Source organism: Salvia splendens, chromosome 21 (assembly GCF_004379255.2).
Source record: "Salvia splendens isolate huo1 chromosome 21, SspV2, whole genome shotgun sequence".
NCBI lineage: Eukaryota > Viridiplantae > Streptophyta > Magnoliopsida > Lamiales > Lamiaceae > Salvia > Salvia splendens.
In genome coordinates, this window is record NC_056052.1 from 24,846,619 (window position 1) to 24,870,848 (window position 24,230).

The 24,230-nt window shown below is 39.1% G+C and overlaps 4 protein-coding genes across 5 annotated transcripts; 3 read left to right on the plus strand and 1 right to left on the minus strand.

Annotated features, from left to right (window-relative positions):
- The first annotated feature begins 810 nt into the window (after positions 1–810).
- On the plus strand, positions 811–4,803 carry LOC121783624 (la protein 1-like). The gene is made up of 10 exons (XM_042181754.1): positions 811–969; positions 1,050–1,128; positions 1,773–1,922; positions 1,999–2,141; positions 2,384–2,532; positions 3,026–3,124; positions 3,208–3,583; positions 3,942–4,089; positions 4,287–4,365; positions 4,509–4,803. Exons 1-10 carry the CDS (start codon positions 925–927, stop codon positions 4,618–4,620), a joined length of 1,380 nt encoding a protein of 459 aa, XP_042037688.1. The 5' UTR covers positions 811–924; the 3' UTR covers positions 4,621–4,803.
- Positions 4,804–5,357: 554 nt separating this feature from the next.
- On the minus strand, positions 5,358–7,521 carry LOC121784563. The gene is made up of 3 exons (XM_042182723.1): positions 7,143–7,521; positions 6,179–6,259; positions 5,358–5,893 (listed from the first exon to the last, which is right to left on the minus strand). Exons 1-3 carry the CDS (start codon positions 7,519–7,521, stop codon positions 5,475–5,477), a joined length of 879 nt encoding a protein of 292 aa, XP_042038657.1. The 3' UTR covers positions 5,358–5,474.
- A 1,057-nt stretch (positions 7,522–8,578) lies between these two features.
- LOC121785032 (D-amino-acid transaminase, chloroplastic-like) lies at positions 8,579–11,400 on the plus strand. The gene is made up of 5 exons (XM_042183365.1): positions 8,579–8,958; positions 9,036–9,085; positions 9,369–9,547; positions 10,309–10,982; positions 11,104–11,400. Exons 1-5 carry the CDS (start codon positions 8,772–8,774, stop codon positions 11,196–11,198), a joined length of 1,185 nt encoding a protein of 394 aa, XP_042039299.1. The 5' UTR covers positions 8,579–8,771; the 3' UTR covers positions 11,199–11,400.
- Positions 11,401–12,504: 1,104 nt separating this feature from the next.
- LOC121784901 (TOM1-like protein 9) lies at positions 12,505–18,153 on the plus strand. 2 transcript variants are annotated; one of them, XM_042183169.1, is made up of 10 exons: positions 12,505–12,834; positions 13,165–13,243; positions 14,516–14,614; positions 14,701–14,814; positions 14,920–15,080; positions 15,391–15,472; positions 15,648–15,733; positions 16,438–16,629; positions 16,825–17,249; positions 17,350–18,153. In XM_042183169.1, exons 1-10 carry the CDS (start codon positions 12,734–12,736, stop codon positions 17,964–17,966), a joined length of 1,956 nt encoding a protein of 651 aa, XP_042039103.1. In that variant the 5' UTR covers positions 12,505–12,733; the 3' UTR covers positions 17,967–18,153. The 2 variants fall into 2 exon arrangements, with proteins under 2 accessions (XP_042039103.1, XP_042039104.1); XM_042183170.1 differs by lacking the exon at positions 12,505–12,834 and adding an exon at positions 14,302–14,396 and having other exon boundaries at positions 13,222–13,243.
- Positions 18,154–24,230: the final 6,077 nt, after the last annotated feature.

Genomic DNA, 24,230 nt, shown 5'->3' on the forward strand with positions numbered 1-24,230 from the left:
GTGTTCGGATTTGAAGGTAGCAGGTCGGGTTCGTGTTCGGATTTACAGTTTCCTTAACAAGTCGGGTTCATGTTAGGCCTTATTGGGTTTGGTCATTTTCAGGTTGACCCGATAACGACCCAATCCGCACGATTTGCCAGCCCTAGTGGCACCCCTCCTCCTCTTGGTTCCTGCATACAGTTTCCCACGCTTGCAAGACTGAATTGTATAGTATTCTCCATATATGGCAATTTCCTACACGTTGCGTGGCTCACTTTTTTGTTATTCACATCTAATTTGTGAATTTTATTTTGTCATGTATTTTTAAATTCAAAAGTTTAACATGAAAAGCTTGAATATAACTTCAAATATATTGTTAGACTATAGTAATATAACTTCAAATTATATAGTAAAACCATAAAACTGTAACTACATGTGTATCTTTAATCATAGTATAAGATAAGATTTCATATCAATTTTTCGTAAATCATCAACCATGTATGCGATTCTACAAGAAGTAATAATATATGGAGTATTAGAAATTGTTATTTACCTTAATTATGAGAACGATACTAGTAGTAGTTCTTTTTTTTTTTCTAAAAAGAGGAAAAAACTACATAATTTAATATTTTTGGCTTCGAATAAATATATGGATGCGATTATTTTTGCTTAAAAAAACTACCCTGTTAATTTGGAAAGTACCGAAATTAGTAAACTGTACAAGTATATAGATTTTATTAAAAATTTAAATTAAAGTGGGGAAAGTTACGAAAGCATAATAAGATTAATTGAAAATCTAGACCACAACTATAGCTCTATATTAATGGTTGTTATTTAGTCTTTTCTTCAACCCCAAATTGCCAAAACCCTAGAAAAACCGCTGCTCTCTCGCTCTCTCGCTCAATTCACTCACCAACAAGCTCCTGCTTTCTCTCTCCAACAGCGATGGCGCCCTTGGACGATGAGACAGCGAAGAAAGTCATTCGTCAGGTGAGAACGGCGTATCATCTGTAATCGGTTTCAAGTAATCAAGTACAATTTGTTTGATCGTTTTTACATTCATGTTTCAGGTGGAGTTCTATTTTAGCGACAGTAATCTGCCGAGGGATAATTTTTTGATGAAAACCATAAGCGAGAATGAAGATGGAAGTATCCTTTTTTGTGCATCAATAGTTGGTTGTGCTCAAAGTTGTATGTACGTGTGTTAGAGTTTATGAAATACTTAATTTATTTTATTTTATGTTTTCTTTTTTGCTGAAGAAGTTTGCATCTTACATGGTAGTTATACAACGTATCGAGTTCATAGCTCACAAAAGCTGTCTTTTTGCAGAATCATTCATTCATCCATTCTCTCACTGCGGATAATATTATCTACTTCTTATTGAGAATAACAATAACAATAACAAGGTAACATGATATAAGAAGACTATGTTAGACTTTAGAATCAAGTTATGTAACTTTGTTCAATTTACAATTGGTGTAATATCTGTACTTATGAATAGTCTTGTCTCAGAATTTTTTGATTTTGACTGATAAGTACTTGTATATTTTACGTGGGGTTACAATTTAACTAATGATATGATAGACCAGTCATATTTGAAATACTGGCCTAGGAGTTATATGCAATAGTGAGCCAATAAAAGTATTGAATGGGAATTTCTTGACTATGGGCTGGTTGCCATGTCATGTTTCCTCTGACTTTTGAGATGCTATTGTGAAAAATGATTTGGAATAATAGTCTACATAGTTTGGGAACCTTCAAATTCGAATTTGCCTCCTTAACTATATTACAGTGGTAAGTTTGTCATTGCTTTGCTCATTCTCTCGAATGAGAGGTCACTTGAGTTTAGGAGATGTGAAACCAGAAGATGTATCAGAAGATACGGTTCAGGCCGTGGCTGATACGCTGAAGACCTCCACTTTTCTGAAAATTTCTGAAGATGGTGAGTTTTCAAAGATCATTGAAGAGTAGCACTGGCATTTTTTGTTAACTGATAATTCCTTCTTGTTATTTTTAAGGGAAGAAGGTTGGTAGAGTTACTGAGCTTCCAAAGCCCGAGGAAGTGATTAAGCAATCAGATGACAGGACAATTGCTGCATCTCCACTGGCATATGATGTCAAGCTTGAACAAGTAGAATCATTTTTCAGCCAACATGCTAAGGTAGACGCGCTGCTCAATCATTGGCAATATACAGATTATTAGTTGTTACTCAGATTGTAGTTTTCTTCAGTCGTGATTGCCCTGTATATCTATGTATATCTATGTATATCCAGTTAATCGTCTTGTGCTCTGCATGTATGTACAATATTTGTAAACTGAGAGTTCTATGTAGTAATATCTTATTCATTTCAGGCTCTTATTCAGAGAGTAGGATGTAACTTGGTTTGTTATATTTATGCTAGGTAAATAGCGTGAGGTTGCCTCGACATGTTGCTGACAACAGGTTGCTCTGCGGGACAGCCTTGATTGAATTCTCTAGTGCGGAGGATGCTGCAAATGTTTTGAAGCAAACCCTGAGTTATTCAGGGGTTGATTTAGAACTGAAGCCAAAGTAAGTATATTGATGGAATACCTCAGTAAATATTCTAACTTTTTTGTTGATTTCTCTCGTAGTTGTGGGTAAAATATTTCAGTCAAACCAGGTAATTAGCCTTTGTGCTGACTTATCATATATGATTAGCTCTAAAATACGGTAGTTGATTTATCCTGCCTGTTAGCGGCTGCACTTCGACTTCATGATTCTTTTGTTTTCATAATGTTCAGGACAAGAAAATGCACTTGATTTTATGATCTCTGTTAGTCTGTCTGATTATCATTATAGAACATGGTTCCCTGTTTATAACGTTTCAAGTAGATATTCATAGATCAACTGAATCTGTAGACTTAGCAATTTTTCTTTAATCGTATTTCAGTGGAATTGTGAATTATATCCAGTATTTCTAGGTGTGCATGTTCTTTTGTTTAAGCATCAAGGCTCTATTTTCAAGTTTAAGCTTCTAGAATACTTCAATCTGTCAAACCTGATTTTTACCACCTTGGTGTAGGAAGGAATTTGATGATGAAAGAGAGAAGCAAGAGGAGGAGTTCAAAAAAACTCGACAGCAAGTGGGCAATGGCAAGGAGAAGACCAATTATGAGCCTGAGTGAGTTTTTGATTAATCATTTATTTGTAACTGTCCTTTCTATTACCCGCATCATCTAATAATTTGTTAGCTGTTGTTGTCAGCTACCCCAAAGGCTTAATTGTTGCATTCGCGTTGAAGAGCCTCTCTGCTGAAGATTCAACCAAGCAAAATGATAACCACACAGAGCTGAGTGAAAACCTAGATGTCTCTATGAAAGATGGAGAGCAGGATAATGAAGAGACTAAAAAGGAGATTCCAGAAGCTGTTGAAGATACAAAGAATCATGTTGAGAAGGATGAAGAGAAGGAAGGAGATGCCAATGGTGCAGACACTGAAGCCCAACAATGTGAGGGTGATGAAAAATCAGCAGATATCCCAAAAGAAGAAAGACTGACCCTTGCAGCTTGCAAGGACAATAAAAACCTTGTTTCAAGAGAGGATCTGAAAAGCATTTTCCAAAAGTATGGCACCATCAAGGTATTCATTTATCCTCATAGGTTGACATCTTCGATGAGACAGACCAGATCCACTAGTGAACACATTTTTTTGTCATAGTTTGATCATGTGGCGTGTGGCTGAGATAATTGATGAGAGTGGACCAAATCCACTAGCTAACACATTTTTTTGTTATGAAATCTCAAAATTTAAAGTATACCTATTGATTAGTATTAGTAGTATTTATTTATCAAGTGTCAACACAATGATTTGGATAGGCCTCCCTCACACTTTTCAGCTATAGTTATACAATATTGTTAGTGCATCTTCTATCATTGAAGTGTTGTATAATTTTTTTTGCATCTAATTTTGTTTATTATCTGATGATCTTTTTGTGTAGTTCATTGATTTCAAGATTGGTGAAAACTCTGGATACATAAGGTTTGAAGATGCTGCATCTGCTCAGAAAGCTCGGGCTGCTGCTGTGCTTGCTGAGCAGGGGGGTTTGGTTGTGAAAAATTTCATTGCCAATCTGGACCCTTTGACCGGTATGTAACATTCTCTTACATAGTGAGATCTTGAACTATTCTTGTTTGATTTACAAATTGTTATCATTATTTATTTTTTTACTGGAAGTGAATCTTATTCTCTCGCAATGAAATTGTAAGTAATACAGCCATGAAAAGTGCACGTCTCTTTGGTTGCTTCAACATTTGTCTCTAATATTATGCTCTTGTTGATTCAGGTGATGCTGAGAAGGAATACTGGAATGCACTGCGCAGTGGTCAGGAGAAACACCGTGACTTCAAAGGTGGCCGTGGAAGGTATATACTATCACACTTTTTGTTTACCACATGCACTAATTGAGATATTGCAACTCAATAGATAGATTCTGTACGCAATAGGGATAATGTTCGTCTCCACCGGTACAACACTGCCTTAATTGATTGGTTGTTGTGTTTTATAGGGGCGGAGGTAGGCACAACAATAACCGAGGTGGTGGTAGGCATTCTGGTTGGAAGCATTCTCGCGGTAGAGACAACAACGATCGACGGGCTAACAAAGCTCAGAAAGTATGAAAAAAGCAACGCACCATCTGACCAATTTTGTCCTCTACCCGTTGCTTTTTTTGGCCAGCATTATGCACTTCTATATAGTTTACGACTGTACACTGATTGTTCCTAAATTATGGGGTTACTAAGCATTATCAAATTTATTTTTTAGGTTATATATAATGGTTGTGTGACTGATTTTCATTTTTACCTAAAGCAACTTGATGTTTCATTATTGAAGGATCACACCTAATCGTAAACGCTACAGATACTTTGTAAAGCTGCTTTTTGCAAATGGAAGTATGGGTTTCAAAAATATATATATAAGTATGAAAATTTATTTTTTCTATTTCTTTTTTGCCCTATAGTAATTGACTTGTATTTTTTTCAATCTTCTATCCAAACTCATCCGTTTACACAAGTATCTCCATACACTACACTTTTGATTAGTGGCATTAAAAATCGCACCCAACTAGAAGTCAATGTCTGTTTGAATTTTTTCTTCACCTCATTTTGTAACATTACAAACTCATTACAGAGGGGTTTTAACTTTCAAGTACTTTTTGTACAATCGAAATCCCAAAACTACAATGAATACCAGTAATGTTACAAAGGTACATGTGGCGAGAAAATAGAAGAAATTCAAGATCAGTGTGCGACTTATATATCAAAATACTACTTCATGGCTATGACAAACTACAAAAACTTCTTCGCGGCATGGAGAGATTTACCAATTTCCAGGCTGCAATGGAAGATCCCTCAGTAAAATTTTGTACTGCGTCCTTTTCTACTGCACTATACAACGGTTTTGATGTGTACATAACGCCATGCACTAGGTGTCATGGGGATATATAGAGCTTTATGCCGTTGGGGAGATGGAATCAGACTCGTTGATGAGCAGAGCTCGAATGCACTATGTCTGGCACTTCTAGATACTCATCAAGTTCATCCTCGTCGTCTGAGGATAGGATAGATGGACCCATCCATGATTTGAAACCATCAGTGACGCGTCTCTCCACTTCTGGTGTGACTTCTGTTGGGGTTGCTTCAAGCATCTCCAGCCCGAAGTTTCTACCACCTGTCTCCCTCTCATCTAGAACAACTTCTGCCTTTCTTCTCAGAAAGAAGGCAGCTCCTCCGTGCAAAATGACGAAGCCCCATGATGCGATTTCATAGCACCAGAACAGAGGCAAAGAGCAGCTGCTACCAAGTGTGAGCAGAGTGGAGCCAAGGAATAGTGCGAGAAGACCAAATATGATGGAAAACACGAGATTCAGTATGGATAGACATCTAACACCGCCTACAGGTGACAACAATGAGGATCTTTATAAGATGTCAAGCTCAAGAAAGAAAATGGTAATGACCTAAATTAAATTAAAAGAACTACAACAGCTTGTATTAACTACAGTGCACTTATCATGGCAATCTTTCGAAATAATAAACAGCCACGTACCACAAGAACCAACACTCACACTGATTTTTTAAAAAAGGATGTCTATTTCACCATTTAAGAATAGTTAAAAAATTGATTCATCAGCTATAACTTAAGAAAGAACCGACGTGCAAGTTAAATAAAATATTGTACCTCTTCTAGAAGCACAGTAATTGTTCTCAACAACCTTCAAGCATCCATTTCGTGTGGGGGCAGTATAGGCAACGATGATTCCTGTATGACAAGCAGCAGCTATTAATAGTAATTTGAAAAAATGTGATGGATAAAAAATACTCCTCATTAAGTCTATGGAACAAAACCAGTTGGAACATGATATTGTCGGATGTCACGATTGATCTCCGAGAAAGATTTTTAGGTGATGTAGTCAATAATCAATGGAAAAGGAAGCATGGCCATGAGAAATGAAGAATGTATTCTTCTATAACAAGAAATTAGAATCATTACTCCTATATTGTCCTCATCAAAACCTCCCTACCAAGCACCTTACAGGAGATAAGGAACACATTAAACCCTCTTAGTACATGATGTCCATATTTCCCCTTTTACAAGCACAAATGAGAAGTTATTCCGAAACAGAAAAGAGACTCATGCACAGGTTGTACTTATCAGAGTACATTTACCATATACTGGTAGTCTGGTAAGCAGATCTGTATACGGAGTAGCATTTTAACACCGAACTTTGAGACCACCCCAAATTAGCTAAGAATTTCATTGTAGACACGCAACAGCCAGATTTCACAATATGTGAATTGAAGCAAAACAATGCAGGTTAGCATATCCACTTTGGTTGGAATGTCTATTTATGTTGTGAGTTTAAAATCCACTACCTCAACCAGATCTAGCTAATGTGAAAGTATGGTTTTCAAATCCTCATCCTTAATCAGTACGGACTTCAGAAAAACATGAGAACAATAGAGATCTACACATTAGGAAGCCATGCATACTCTAAGGCACTGAATAATAACTGATGAGTATAATCAATAGGAGTATATGAACCACAGCAGGAGTAATTGATCAAAAATCTCAAATGCGAGCAGCTACAGGAAAAAAAGTTGTTCGAAGAATGAAAGCAGAAGCAAAATCCAGAATTCCTCACCAGCAATCAAGTAAACCGCTGAAACCGCGAAAAGCATCGAGGACGGAAGAAACATCACCATCCAGTAGTAATCAACCGTCTCCTGATCCGTGAGAACAAACGCGTTAGTTAGAAGATCCGAGTCTCCGTCCCCGGTGAAATTGACTGGCAGCGGGTGAATCCGAAAGTCGCGGCAGAACGGCCGGCGCAGATTGTCGGCGGGAAACACTATTCTGAAGGTGATCGCAGTGGAAACCGAAATAGCAAGCGAAACTAGGGCTAGCGCGAGCAGAATCAGCGGCTTCTGCATCCTGTGCCATGCCTTTTCCTCTTCGCGGAGGCTCTCGTACTCGTGCTTCGGCATGAACGCCTGCCGCAAAGCATCGCTGACTATCGCCATTTGCGATCGAATTCGAGGCGATTTATCTCACATTTTACGAAATCTTTTTAATTGTGTGTGTTTTTCCTTTTGTGTTCTTCGTTTCAGTGTTGAAGAGCAGAAAATGGGGAGCGTTTTAAGTGTTTACTACTGCTGTTGCTAGTCGACGTTGCATGCTTCAATTTTATTCTGATTGCTCATTCAGAGATTATAATTTGTCGAATTATGATTACATAGAATATGATTTTAATAGATTATCGCAGATTTAAAAATTTAAAGAATATTAGTAGGAGTATTAATTTAATCTAATTAATCAATTGGTATGCTGATTGACAATATATTTGAAGCAATTTTTCACAATTAATTTTTTATTAATTGAATAATAATTTTAAAATTACATTAAAATTTGCTTATTAATTATTACTCCAATTTTTTAGTGTGATTCATAATTTTTGTAATTATAATGTTTTTTCTTGATAAGTTAGTATTTTTGTTTTAGAGGTGTGCGGCAATATGAAGGTTTAGTTTGATTATTCCTATAACAAACGATTTTATTTTAACACATGGATATTTATTTTAGACGATAGATATATCATTTTGAATGTACATTATATTCTTTTGCAATAAATCCAGGGGCCTTTCGTGAAAACATAATATATGTAAATGATACTTTTAATTTGAAAACATGAATACAACCAAACTAGTGGAGCTTTTGTGACAAAATATATGACTCTCATGCAATACTATTAAGAGCATCTACAGTGGCGGATGTCCCGGCGGACATCGGACCTGCGTGCCTGACGTCCGCCATTAGGCAGCATGCATACGGATACGGGCGTTCCGTTGATACGACGGACGTCCTGATTTTTATTGTTTTTTGTGGATGTCCGTCAAGATGTCCTTGGGAATGTCCGTCATTGTGTAGTGGATGTCCTTATGACGTGACAATGCAATGGGATGTCCTTATGACGTGACATGAGGTATTTTTGAGAAGTCCGTTTGGATATCTCCGTGTGGATGCCCTAATAAATGGAGTTCAGTAAAAGCCCTTAATTTATTGCAAATTTAATCGACTGTTTGTACAATTATTTGAATATCTTTGTCTCATCTGAAAAATCCGACGTAAGATCCTCCAATTCGGCCGGCAATGTCTTGTAAATGGAATCTTTTCGAACTCAAAACAAGTTTTAAAACATCCACTCCAATTGTTTTTTCATATGAGCAGTGGAATCTCTGATTTCGCATACCACACCCAGTCAACCTTCTAACCAATGGCATCTCCGGCAACTCTAGCTAATCCTACATTTCCCGGCCAAGGATGGCTGATTTCTCCCTCGATTCACTCTCTCTCTTCAAAAAATCTCTCCTTTCGAAATGGGTCTTCGTATCTGCAGCTCAAGGTAGCCCAAAGCCCTCATTTACAATTGAACGCTGTGAAGAATTCAAGCATCTCTTCTGGTAAAAGTTGAAATTTTGATGATGTATTTGGGAATTTGGTGATAATGGATTCTGATATTAGTTTAATGGTGTTGTAGAAACGGAATTGGGACAAATATTTGATGTCCCACTTCTTTCTTGCTCAGAGGTTTGTTTCTTTACCTTATTTCTGAATGTAATTTATTGAAAATTGGGAAAGAAAGACAAGATTTTTTTGTATGTAATTCATTGAAAAAAGTGAGCATGATTTATTGTATTTATGTGGGTTGATAGAGGAATTATTCTAGACAGAGATTAAAAATTGGGAAAGAAATACAAAAATTTCAAGAAGGGCCCTTTTGTGATTTTGGAGTCTGTAAATCCTAGGCCAATTGATATATAATTAGAATTGGAGGAAGATTGAATTTTTTTCTTCTTTCTTATACTTGAAGGCTACTGAAAGACTGAGAACTTTTCGGTCGAGCTACGAGAGCAAGCAGCAGTATTTGGCAATGTATTCTAGCATATATGGTGGAATAACAACCGATCCAGCAGCAATGGTGATCCCGATGGATGATCACATGGTGCATAGAGGGCATGGAGTTTTCGATACTGCAGCAGTCATGGACGGGTTGGTATACAATGAGTATTCTATACGGATTTATGATTATCGTGTGCTTGAGACTACTTGATGGGAGTTTGCTAAATTGGTGCTTAAGTTTGTTGAATATGCGTGGTGCTTCGTTCTTGGTAGAAAAGATACAAACTTGTGATATGTGCTTAATAGCCCTCTCTTTTTATAAGTACATTTGACCACAAGAGGGCGCGAGTGTTTTGATACTGCAGCAATTATGGACGAGTTTGTATCCTATGAGCTAGGGGTTCTACACGGATATATGTTTGTCGCATGCTTGCTTACTTAAATCACTTGTTTCTTATGAGGTATTTGTTCAATGTGTGGTGTTTGATTCCCTTATCTGTTTAAACGAGTATTTGATCAGATGGTGCATAGAGGGCATGATTTTTTGATGATGCAGCAATCGTTAACGGGTTGGTATTCAATTATTTCTGCACGAATATATCTGTTGTGTGCTCGAAAGAACTTCCTGCTTTGTAAGGAATTTGCTAAATTGGTCATGCTTCTTTTTATGGTGGATACGATGCAAGTATATAATATGTGCTCAATTAACTTCTCTGTTCAAAGCAGCGTGTGATCAGCAAATATGGTAACACGACTTTGGAATTTTACTGTGGCATTATTGTGGATCGAATAGGCTGAGATTGAATAACATTTAAACTGTGTATACCTTGTGTAACTACTCCTACTTTTTGTTCATAGCTTAATTTTGTGACTAGCAGATAATTATATCATTTTTTCTCTTTGAATCTTAGATATCTTTACGAACTGGATCAGCACCTCGATCGTTTCATTGGATCTGCTGCAATGGCCAAGATAAAGCTTCCATTCGATAGGGAAAGCATCAGAAGAATACTCATACAAACTGTGAGTGCTGCCAAATGTAGGAAAGGGTCACTAAGGTATTGGCTTTCAGCAGGACCGGGCGATTTCCAGCTCTCTCCATCTGGCTGCCACGGGTCGTCTCTTTATGCCGTTGTGATTCAAGATGATTCAGCCTCCAGTCACAGCGGCATAAAAGTAGTGACATCTTCAATTCCAATAAAACCACCACAGTTTGCTGTGATGAAGAGTGTGAACTATCTTCCCAACGCACTGTCGAAGATGGAGGCTGAGGAGAAAGGCGCATATGCTGCGATTTGGCTGGATGGGGACGGTTACATAGCCGAAGGACCTAATATGAATGTGGCTTTTGTCACAAAGGGAAAGGAACTTGTGATGCCAAAGTTTGATAAAATTCTCAGAGGGTGCACGGCCAGGAGAGTTTTGGTGCTCGCGGAAAGTTTGGTGGAGGAGGGAACACTTAGTGGGATACGGCTGGGCGATGTAACCGTGGAGGAGGGGAAGGAAGCCGATGAAATGATGCTCATCGGGAGTGGAGTTTTCGTTCGTGCAGTCGTGCAATGGGATGATCAAGTCATTGGTGATGGTAAGATTGCTTCTCTTAATCGACAAGCATAGAACACTTAAAACCGCCCTGGTTGATTTTCAGCCCGGCCCGGCCCGGCCCAAAGTTTGGATAACTAGTGATATGTCTATGTTTTTGGCAGGCAATGTAGGTCCGGTGGCTCAGTCTCTTTTGAATCTCATTTTGGAGGACATGAAATCGGGTCCGGACACGGTTAGGGTTGTTGTTCCTTATTGACCCGATTGAGATCTTTTTTAGCTGCCGGTTGCGGTGAAGTTGTAGGGTTATCAATCATCTCTGCTCCCACAATATATGAAAATTTGTGTCTCATATGAGATTTTATTTTCCAATAAAACTAATTTTAAGTTGCAAATGATGTATGTGAACTTTCTTGTTATCACTACATTTTACGTGTATAATCGTGTCTTATTTATCGGTACACAAGTTGAGTGTCTCTATATTTCGGATTCATTGGCCAAAGAGAGCAAGATGCACCAAATCCAATCCAAATTTTTAGTATCACTGAAAAAACAGGCCATAATTTAGTAGTAGTACAATGTTTGTGGCTTGGACTAATCAATAACATCTATAACATTTTGTTTGCTTTGTGAAATACCTTTCTCTATGCTATATGAATAAACAGATTCTTGTATTAAAAAATTACTATTAAATACTATTAGCCGTCCATTATTTGATAAAGGAAATTATGCCATCTCACTTTAATGCAAAATTTAAATCATGTTGAGTTGATTTAGCCTGAAAAGCAAAGTCTCGTTGCTAAATACATTATCATGATTCATGACCCAGCCATGATTTATTTATTTTTAATTATTTTAAAGATAAATATATAGTTTTCAAACAACAAATGATGGCGTGGATCAGCAAAAAAATGTGTCTGATTCTAATATAACTCAATAATTATTTCATATTTTAAATACAGAATAATGAACCGACCAATAAGACACCCATATAGGCTAAAATAGAATGAGTCATAGAATTCAACTTAATTATATAATATCATGTCAACTTGGGTGGTCTATGGATAAATAAATAACTACTCACATATAACGATTGCCAAAATAAAAATAAGATTATATATTATGGGCGTATGTTTATAAAAAATATAGTTGTTGATTTTATTAATTATTTTACTAATTCTCTTTTAGATTTTAAAAAGTAGTGATGGATCAAAGTGGAGCGGGGTCAATCCTATTCTTCAAAATGTCTACAAATCATCATGAAAATAGAAAATAATTAATAAATACATCAATAATACTTTTGATCTAATAAAAAAACGAAATATTTAATTGATGTAATATTATAATAGTAGAACAAATTAGGAATAATTGTAAACTCACAACGTCAATAATTGAAAACACGCAGGCCCATATAAAAGCCGACGTGGCCCACAAAAACCACTATTAACAAACGCCATCACCACCGTCCGATCGTCATAGTCGGCGGCGCCAGTCATCGATAAAACCAAAAAGATCCACGCGTCACAAATTTATTGGCTTCACCAATTCAATACTTCAACCCCTAAACTTGATTTTTTTTCGCATTTTTTTTTCTAGATTCTGCAATCCCAAATTAACAGAACTGATTGAAACTAGCGATCGGATCCCCCGAGACAACTATTTTTGTCGCATAAACGATTTTGTTATTCATTTCCAAGATATTTCGATTCTCGGGGGAATTCCGCGGTAGGTTTTCGCCGGCGCTGACGCGTAGACTCCAATTCGCTGAGGATTTAGGGTTTGTGAATTGAGAAGATGGTAAATGCTATGGTGGATAGAGCTACCAGCGATATGCTGATCGGACCGGATTGGGCTATGAATATTGAGATCTGTGATATTTGCAATCACGATCCTGCGTAATTTTCTCTTCTTCTTCTAGCTCCTTTTTTAGCTTTTTTACAAAAACAAAAACATTTAAATAGAAAAAATAGAGGCATGTTTGCTGTGAGCTCAGACTTTATAAAATATTTTTTTTACAATTTCCCTATATTTTAGGAAATTATGTAGCTACAGCTTTCACGGATTGGCAATTGGACTGTTTTGCTGGGTTTTTTTTCTTGCTTGATTTATGATAATTCTAAGGAAATTGGAGGGAATGAGAAATCACGGATGGGTGGGGGGAGTTTGTGCCCTTGTTGAAGTTGAGTGGTGTTTTGTGAACTTATGCTCAATTTTATTTTCACCAGACAAGCAAAAGATGTTGTTCGAGGTATTAAAAAGCGTCTTGGTAGCAGGAATCCGAAAGTTCAGCTGCTTGCCTTAACAGTAAGCTCAATTCAATACCCTGACACTAACATTCTTGTGTGATTTCACGTGCACAAGATTTCTGTCTTTTCAAATAATCAAACGAGTTCATACTAGTTGGTTTGTCTGCTTTGTTTGTTAATGCTCGGGTTGGGAATAACAGTATTGTCACTGAATACAAACAATCATCTAGGTAGGTTTGCATCAGGGAAAAATTCCTTCTCTTCAGTCATTGCTGACAATTTCTAGGGCTGCACTCCTCTGGGTGATAACAGTACTCTGAATATGTATGGAAACAAGCTTCTTTTTTTTCACATATGATACAGAAGTTGGCAGTTCCCAGCCTCTCAAAATTCTCTAACTGGTTGTTGTGTTGGATTTCAGATACGTTTACTTTTGATTAATGTAGAACATGGACAATTGCAAACTCGGTGCAATTATTCTCTTCTTGCAGAACTTTGGAGAAGGCTTGGGGAATTATCAAGTTCTTGTAATTCTATAGGATATTAGGATGACAGATTTATTCAAGTGTATATGATCTTTTATAAAGGAACTGTAGAAGAGCACAAAACATAAGTTGGGAAAACATAGTTTTCTGAACTATAAAGAATGCTCTGTTTCTTGATCGTGGATAAGGATGTCTGAACTATAACTCTTGTTAGTATAAGAATTGAGAAACACAGAAATTTTTATTGCGACCCAAAGAGAGAAAATATGCCTGCACTATGGGAGAAATTGAAAACTGTATTTGTTAAGACCAGTGATCTTCTAGGAATTCAATGCTATTCAACAACTGAAGAATGTTAATAGAAAAGGCATAAATTACAATAAAGTAATAAAAGAGGCTAAAATGTTAGACTGTACACTTAAACAATGAGCAAGTTCCTGTTTTAATTGATGTTTGACTATTTAACTTTTTTCCAGAACTTTGAAGAAGTTACTTATGATAATAACTTCCTGCAATTTCTTGAAATGTGAATCCTTGTATAGCAACCGCATAGATGGGATCAATTATGCATATTTGCTAAGATGGGATAATCATAATATGTGAAAGGAATTGATTAATTGTTATTGTCCAGAGGATTCTAAGTGGCTGAAAATAAGGGGTGTTTGTATCGTATATGATTACCATATGACATGCAACACAAGGGAGGGTGAGAATGCATAAATCATGGTATGAACTATCTAAAAATGCATTTGTTTTCCCTTTCTTGTGGAGGCACATATCCTTGTAGTGGAAGAAATTTTCAAACAGTTCAGTCACTTACAAATGTTTTCATTGCATAACTGTAGCTATTGGAGACTGTTGTGAAGAACTGTGGTGATATGGTCCATATGCATGTTGCTGAGAAAGATTTGCCTCATGAGATGGTGAAAATGGTGAAAAAGAAGGTATCTAGTTCATAGATGTCCCCACTATATATCGTTGTCTTGATTTGGTGCCTCTGCTTTTAGTGATGCAAAATTTATCACTGCAGCCAGACTTCCATGTCAAAGAGAAGATATTGATTCTAATAGATACTTGGCAAGAAGCTTTTGGAGGACCAAGGGGAAGATATCCTCAGTATTATGTGGCATACCAGGATTTATTGGTACTTATGCTAGTATCTTCGTGTCTTAACACTTAATTTCTGAAGCATACACACAGTGGTTTCTTTATTTCCTTATGCTTCTGTTATTTGTGTCTTTCCTATCAGCGTCTTGGTGCAGTGTTCCCTCAGAGATCTGAGAGGTCAGCTCCTGTTTTCACACCACCGCAAACACAACCCTTGACATCTTATCCACCAAATATTGGCAATCCAGTACCTAGATCTGATGGAGCTGAGTCTTCTGCAGAAGCTGAGTTCCCAACATTGAGGTGCATTATTCTTGAAAAAGAAATATTTAAATGGTTTTCAATTTCACAGAATTATGGCATGCGATGGTATATTTCATTTTATTGGAAGTATGCAACATGCTATCCTTTATCTAATATGATGACGCCTACCTGCATCTTATCTTTCTTCGCACTAGCTTAACAGTTCACTAACAGCTATGTAAAGCTAATTATCAGTTTATCACTTATAAAATTTAAACCCGGGTAAAAAATGTGGTTACTTCCTATCCTGATGTTTTATGTTTGGAATTCTGTTTATCTGATATTTTCTGCATCACTGGTTTTATGCCAGCTTGATGGAACTTCAAAATGCACGAGGTATCATGGATGTCCTATCAGAAATGTTGAGTGCTTTAGATCCTGGAAACAAAGAGGTATTACTACACTAAGGATGGAAACTTTCTCAGAATATTCTGTTCTTATGATTTACTTGTCCTTGCGTTGTTAATGGAAACATAACTCACTCATACTATGTATATGTTAATTTATTTAGTTGTTGCTTGATTCAATTTATATTTAAGACATTGAACTCCAAGTACCTGTTGGCAGGGAATTAAGCAGGAGGTCATTGTTGATCTGGTCGAACAATGTCGTACCTACAAGCAAAGAGTAGTGCACCTTGTGAACTCAACTTCGTAAGCTCTAGTTTACTTGCAGTGTTTATCATATGTTCTGGTTTAGTTTTGCTACATTCGTAGTCTTGTTTGTGATAATATTGTAATTGGTGAGTGTCCTGTAATAGATGTTGAAAAATGATGCTTCCATCTGGTGCATTTAGTTTTTAGGTATTTATTCCTCTTCAGATGTCTGAAAAATTTATGTTATCACTTCAGTTGCTTTGTAGAAGCTGGTATTTTATTTGGGCTTAGCAACTTACTACTCAGAATGTGAGTTGGGGTGAACTCCCTTTTATTTGTTAGATTAGTATTCTCTGATATAGATTTATCATATGTTCCAGTGTAGGGGAAAACGCCGTAAGGTCTATGTTTTTATCTGTAGTTGCCGCATGATTGTATGCTAGTTAGAACTACGATCTTTTAATTGAGTGCCTTCTGTGTATGCTTTTGTGGATATCAAGTTGCTTCTGTTACACCTAGTATTGATGTGACCTCTTATCCATTAGTTATATGGATTCACGGTGATGGATAGAAAGCTCTACAATATCTATAGAGTATAGTCTTCGACTATGTAGTACTAATATACATCTACCACCAAAGTTTGTATTCTCTAACTGTACTAGTGGCTTGTACCACAATGTTATTTTCGATGATTTTTTGTCAAAGAAAGTGTGCCACAGTAACTATTTGGTTTATCCTTTAATATTTTCTTCCTGATTTAGGGACGAATCGCTATTGTGCCAAGGGTTGGCACTGAACGATGACTTGCAACGTGTACTGGCAAAGCACGAAGCACTTGCCTCTGGTGTTGTCCCTGTTCAGTCAGAGAAGTTAAATCCTGAACCACCTAAAGCCTTGGTACCTGTTGATTCTCCTCTTATCTACACTGGTGATACCAAACAATTAGATCGAGGGTAAGTTTCAAATATGCCCTTGTATATGAAGTATCCTTGTTCCATACTGTTGTTTGTATTTTCTTCTTCGTCTTTAAATAATTTGGCTGTCACTTAAACATGCATTGACGAGCTCTTGATGAGTTTTTACATTTGAAACTTATGCCAAGGTGATTATGAATTAAATAGTGATTGATGTTATCACCTTTTTTGCAGCTCTACATCGAGTACTAGCGTAGGGACGACACCGTTGTCTATCCCTCCTCCCACGACTAATGGCCAGTTGTCAACTCCAGTAAAGGCTGACCCAAAGATAGATCTTTTGAGTGGAGATGACCTCAACGCACTGGCACTTGTTCCTGTGGGACAGCCCCAACCAACTAGCCCCGCTGCTTCTCAGCACAACGCTCTCGCACTCGTTGACATGTTTTTAGATGGTAATAGCAATCAACAGCCGACTCCTGTTGGACACGTCTATCCTTCTCCTTCTCAGTTTCAGCAGCCACAAGACTCTCATGCTCCGCAGCCTTCTGCATACCCAAATGGCACCTGGAACGGTCAAGTAACCCAACAGCAGCAACCATCCTCACCAGTTTATGGTCAAATGACCCAACAGCAGCAGCCACCCTCACCAGTTTATGGTACATGTTCACTTGATTTTATATAAACTACCCCAGCCCCCCAAACAAGGGTAGGTTTCGTACCTGAATCATCCCTATATTTTATCTTTTTGTGTCGTAGGTGCTCAGGTAAACGACTCCTTCCCCCCTCCGCCATGGGAAGCACAACTTGACAACAGTCTGCCTGCAGTAAACCGGCCTCAAGAAATGCAAGCAACTCAAGGAGTAGTATATCATGCCCAACCATCGCCTAGTGGCTCTTATGTTACAGGTCCGCAACCCATGGCTCATGATCAGGCAGCGCTTGGTGTGTATAATGGAGGCCAGTTCACACCAATGCAGAGCAACCAAATGCAAGGGTTGCATCCTTACCCGTTGCAGAACCCGCAGCAGCAAGCGGTTATGTATCCGCAGCAAATGCAAGCTAATCCCCAGATGGGATACATGTATCTTCCTCAACAGATGTACAACAACCAAATGCCTGCTGGTTATGGATACGGTTACAGCTATGGCCAAGGCCAAGGCCAAGGCCAAAATCAAATGCAAAATGCGTACTTTGCTCAGCAAACCATATCCGCGATGTCAGTAAGGGATGACAGCGGGCTGGGAAATCCGGCGTCAAATATTCTTCCATCTGGAAGGCCGGCTAGGGCGGAGGACAAGCTATTCGGGGACCTTGTCGACATCTCTAAGTTCAAACCGGGGAAGACAACACCAGGTAGAGCTGGGAGCATGTGAAGAGAGATAGAGATGGCCTGCTGCTGCATATATATATTCTTCACCTTCGTGCGTCATCATGGCTGCATTTCTTTTCTTTTTGGTACTGTATTTATTTGTTATGGATATCTTGTTAGTAGAATCAGGTACATTTTCATTGTAGAAACGGAAACTCGTATAAAAGAAAATAACATTTTTCACTTTTTTAGTTTGGCTGGGTGAATGAGTGCATCGATGGGCATACTTTGTAGCACATATTCGGGTACTACATAAAATTTAATTTCGTGTCGAAAAAAATTTGTTTTACTTTGAATGTATAGTGGGAATATAAATTTTTTCTTATAAAAATTGCAGAGCTTGGGTTCGATTGTTGATATTTAGTTTTACATTTACAAAGCAATAGATGCTACTTCATGTGAAATAAATTTAAAATGACTTAAAATTGCAACAGCTGCATTCATTCAACTCAAACTAGTTTTTTCACTACTATATATATGTGTGGATTTAGAAATACAGGTAGAAAATGGATAGTTGAGTTTGGGGGGAGTGAGGAGCCATGAAGAAGAAGCAAGGCTGACGAATGGCCTAGCTGCTTCTTCGCTGAGCTTGTCAAGGTTCGCTCCCGGGCCTGCATTCCGGAATTCTCCAAAAAACGCAGTCCTATAATTTTTTATCATCGAACCACCCTTGAGGGTTGACAGCATCGCTGAGATAGGTGTTAGCGAAGATCACCCTTGCATACGGTCTCCACATCCTCCTGCCTAAATATGCAATCCAGCTCAGCTCAGCAAGACGGGCCTCGTGGGGAAGCTGCCGGAGTGGCTACTCGCCATGCTCGACCTCTCTGCCTGGATAGGAAACATGACAAAGCTATCGTTCTTCAACCTCTCCAGAAACCAATTCAACTCATCACTCCCTCCTCAAATCCAGAACCTCTTTATACTTCTTTCTCTTCATCTCTCACACAACTACTTTTCCGGAGATTTCGGCGCTATGCCCTCTCTGTCTTATTCTCATTCTTAATTGAAAAAAACAAGAACAACACAAAATTTCAAAATATGCGTTTGCCGGGAGTCGAACCCGAGTCCTAACCGTTGGACTACAAACGCGTGTTGTTAACAGTCGAATGAATTATTTTATAAATACTACTGTATGATTATAACCGTAATATTGAGAAGAATGTAAATGTTGATAATATTGCTATGTGAACACTTTCAGGACTTTGTGATAGATTTTATCAAAATTGTAACAAGAATTCAATACTACTCTTGTAGTATTATTATTTGTATATATCTGCTTCTTTTTTTATTCAGTATTTTGATGAGTAATTTTGCATTAATCTAGCGATGAAATACAAATATACAGATAAAAATATTATTTTTTTATTACACTTATTATTTGTAATCAAGATATGCATCTACATATATTCGAGACGATCTAAAACCAATCTTTTTCTTATTCTATCAGATTTGTAGATGCTACATTCAACTGTCCGTCATCAAACAGTTCAACTTGGGCCAAGAAGAAAAAGGAAAATTTATTAATTTTGTATAATGGCAAAGCCCAATCATGTCATATAGGCCCAAATCAAACAAAGTCAAAATTGCCACACTCGAAAAATTATGGGGTTCATTAATTATGATCTTACCTTCTTTTGGTTTACATGTGCATTCCAAGTTATAAAACTAACATAAAATATGTTAATGGTAATAATTAGGAGTTATTTATTTATTTATTATTATTATTATAGCTAAGTAAATACTCTATCTATCCCTGAAAAGTATGAATATTTGTTCTGCACATATTTTAATGTATAATTGGCAGAGTAGGAGAAAGATAAAAGGTACTGATGAATCCGCGAATTTCTGGTGGTGATGAATGCTGGTAGAGAATAAAGATCACGACACAGAGATTTTACGTGGTTCGATTTACTGAGGTAAATCTACGTCCACGGGAAGAAAAGAGGGCAGAGTTGTATTGCTTGATCTGTTTGTTACAGCTTACAATACAGACTTGCTATTTTATATTCGATCTCTAGAGAGCGAGAGAGTCTAAGAGTCTAACCCTATCTATCTGATCTAGGTTCTATTTATACATTAAACCAAGATCGTGGCATGCAGCCATTTACTAGGTAGTGGATGTCGTGGAGATCGTGGCGATCTTGCATGGGTCCACTATCCAGCATGAGTTAATGACTGCTTGACACCACTAAATAGATCGTGGGTGTAGTGGAGGTGGAAATCCTGCATGAGTCCACTATCTCCTAGTTCGGTCGAATACTGAGACCGAACTGCTGAATTATTGCCGAGCAGCTTTTGCCGATCTGAGAGTAGAGCTTGATGCCGACCTGAGAGCAGAGTTTGATTGGTTGGCTTTTACCGAGCTGTAGGCTGGGGCCGAACTCTTTGGTTGTGCCGAACTGAACTCTTTAGTCATGCCGGACTGATACTCTTTAGTCATGCCGAACTGATACTCTTTCTTGGGCTTTAGGCTGATGGGCTTTACTGCTGTTGGGCTTGTTTAGTACGTACTCCATCACTACCCCCCCCGGAAAGCGAAGTGAATTACTTCGGCATTCTGGATAAAGGTACGGGGTAAGTTGATGTTTGTCCTCGGTCTTATGAAGTGAACTCTTCTTTGACCGGACTCGTCTTTGGTCTGATGAAATAAATATCTTTGACCGGACTCGTCTTTGGTCTGATGAAATAAACATCTTTGACTGGACTCGTCTTTGGTCTGATGAAATAAACATCTTTGATCGGACTCGTCTTTGGTCTGATGAAATAAACATCTTTGACCGGACTCGTCTTTGGTCTGATGAAATAAACATCTTTGACCGGACTCGTCTTTGGTCTGATGAAATAAACATCTTTGACCGGACTCGTCTTTTGTCCTAATTTGGCGAGTTTTATCGCTCGGATCGGACTTTCCGTTGTCCTAATTTGGGGATCGGACTTTCCCTTGTCCTAATTCGGCGAGTTTTATCGCGTGGATCGGACTTTCCCTTGTCCTAATTCGGCGAGTTTTATCGCGTGGATCGGACTTTCCCTTGTCCTAATTCAGGCAAGTTTTATCGCGAGAATCGGACTTTCGTTGCAGTTCGTTTCAGACGAAGTGCTTGATTCTTAAGCTGAATTGCGGTCTTGTATCCTCTTTAGAAGCTTGGACTTCACAATCGTTGGCTTATTGCAGCTCGTTTCAGACGAACTGCTTGTTTAAGCTGAATTGTGGTCTTGTATCCTCTTTAGAAGCTTGGACTTCACAATCGTTGGCTTATTGCAGCTCGTTTCAGACGAACTGCTTGTTTAAGCTGAATTGTGGCCTTGTATCCTCTTTAGAAGCTTTGACTCACAATCGTTGGCTTATTGCAGCTCGTTTCAGACGAACTGCTTGTTTAAGCTGAATTGTGGCCTTGTATCCTCTTTAGAAGCTTTGACTCACAATCGTTGGCTTGTATATGTTCTAAGAAGGGGATCAGCCTTCGAAGAACAAGATACCTCAGTAACATTTGTAAGAGACGACACGCACATAGACAGACAAAACGCACATAGACAAATAAAAAGCACATAGAGACAAACAAAGACCAAGCAAACCAAATAAAGCACATTGACCGAACAGGACTCAAGACTGACTGACCGGACTGTCTCTTACAAATGGAACTTTTTGAGGTTGGAAATGTGCCATGTTCGGGGTACCTGTTCTCCTGACATGTGAGCCAATTTGTAAGACCCTTTGCCGAGGACTTCTGACACCCGATACGGACCTTCCCATGTGGGTTCGAGCTTGCCCAGCTTTTCTGCTCGGCTTACTTCGTTGTTTCTCAAAACGAGATCTCCCACTTGAAATTGCAGCTTCTTCACCCTTTGGTCGTAATACCGGGCTACTTGCTCCTTGTACTTGGCTGTTTTTATGCATGCCAATTCTCTTCTTTCTTCGGCAAGATCTAGCTCGGCTCTCAGTCCGTCGTCATTCATTTCTGCCGAGAAATTTAGAGTTCGGGGACTGGGTATACCGATCTCCACCGGAATCACGGCTTCAGTGCCGTACACAAGACTGTACGGAGTTTCACCGTTGGAGGTTGTGGGTGTAGTTCGGTAGGACCATAGGACTTGAGGGAGATTTTCTACCCATTGTCCTTTGGCTTGTTCTAACCGAGCTTTTAACCCTTTCACCAGGATACGATTTGTTACCTCCGTTTGTCCGTTTGCTTGTGGATGAGAGACCGAAGTGAACCGCTGTTGAATATTCAGCTCTTGGCACCAATTCTTGAACGTCTTGTCGGTGAACTGAGTCCCGTTATCCAAGATGAGGATGTGGGGTATGCCAAATCGGCACACTATGTTCTTCCAGACGAAGTCCAATGCCTTTGAGCTCGTTATCGTAGCTAAAGGTTCAGCCTCCACCCACTTCGTAAAGTAGTCCACGGCAACGATTAGGAATTTTATTTGCCGAGGAGCTTGTGGTAGTGGTCCTACTATGTCTATACCCCATTGCATAAAAGGCCAAGGGCTTTGCATAGTGGATAGATTGGTCTGCGGCATCCTTGGGATATTTGCATGGATTTGGCACTTCGGGCATGTCTTGACGAGCTGCACTGCTTCTTGTACCAAGGTTGGCCAATAATATCCCCATCTTAGAACTTTTTTAGCTAAAGCTCTAGCTCCGATGTGGCTGCCGCACGATCCTTCATGAACTTCTCTGAGGATGTAGTCCGTCTCTTCTGGTCCTACGCACCGCAATAACGGCTGGAGGTAAGACTTTCTAAAGAGGACTCCTTCATGAAGTTCGTACCGACGTGCTCGGCATGTGATCTTCCGAGCTTCTCTCTTATCCTCGGGCAATTGTCCTTGATCCAGATACTGCAAGATCGGCGTCATCCAGTTCGGCGAGCTGGATACTGAATGTACCTCGGCTTCATCAATGCTTCGATGCATTAATTCTTCCGCCTTTGAGCTCGGATCTGAGGCCAACTTACTTAAGGTATCTGCTCGGCTATTTTCCGCTCTGGGAATGCGGATTATCCGAAAATAGGAGAAACTTCGGCTGATGCTTTGCGCTTTGTCCAAATACTTCTTCATTCTCTCGTCACGAGCTTCACTTGTACCCAACATGTGCTTTACTATGACTTGTGAATCACAATGGACTTTGAGAGATTTGACGAGCAGACTTTGCGCTAACTGGAGTCCGGCCAGGAGGGCTTCGTACTCGGCTTCATTATTAGTAGTGGGGAATAGGAACCGAAGTGAGTAGGTTACCTCGTGTCCGTCGGGAGCGACAAGTAAAATACCAGCTCCACTTCCCATCTTGTTTGAAGCTCCATCTACGAATCCGCTCCAGCAGTCCGGCGGCTCTACTTCGGATTCCAAGGGCTGTGCTAGTTCGGCATCTTCAGAATTCTTCTGTTCGGCAATAACAGGAATTGCTTGATCGAACTTTGCTTCTGCAAGAAAATCTGCCAAGGCTTGTCCCTTGATGGCTTTCCGAGGTAGGTACTCGATTGAGTGTTCTCCCAGCTCTATGGCCCATTTGGCGATTCTGCCTGATGCTTCTGGCTTGGTCAAAACTTGCCGAAGAGGCAGATCGGTTAAGACGCATACCTTGTGAGCATAGAAGTATGGCCGCAGTCTCCTTGCTGCATTTACTAACGCCAGAGCAATTTTTTCCAGAGGTTGATACCTTGTTTCTGAACCTCTTAATGCTCGGCTTGTAAAGTAGATGGGAAACTGCTTTAGGCCTTCTTCTCGTACAAGCACCGCGCTAATGGTTTGATCGGATGCCGCTAAGTATAAGAAAATCACTTCGGCATCTGTTGGAGCAGAGAGAATTGGAAGCTCGGCTAAATAACTTTTGAGCTCGTCAAAAGCCTTTTTCTGCTCTATGACTTCAGAGACGATTTAGTCTTCCCGGCAGGGAGAGCGTCAATAGTTAGGATTACTCCATCATATTGCGGCTCGTTATCGTCTTCGGGATCCCGTTGCCTTTTCGGATCCTGAGGAGCGCAGTTCGCACCTCCCTGCTTTTTGTTCCTTTTCGGCTGCTTGCTTTGGTATTTTTTTAACGTCCCTGCTTTCACAAGGGCATCAATACCTGCAGCCAAATGTCGGCACTCCTCGGTATCGTGACCGTAGTCTTGATGGAAGGAGCAATATTGATCCTGAGGTCGGCGGCTGGCCGATTTCGTCATCCGCCTGGGTTTTTCGAACATATCGGAATGTAGTTCGAAAATTTCCGCTCTTGACTTGTTTAAGGGTACGAACTGAGCGGGCGGCTTCTCAGGATCGAGAC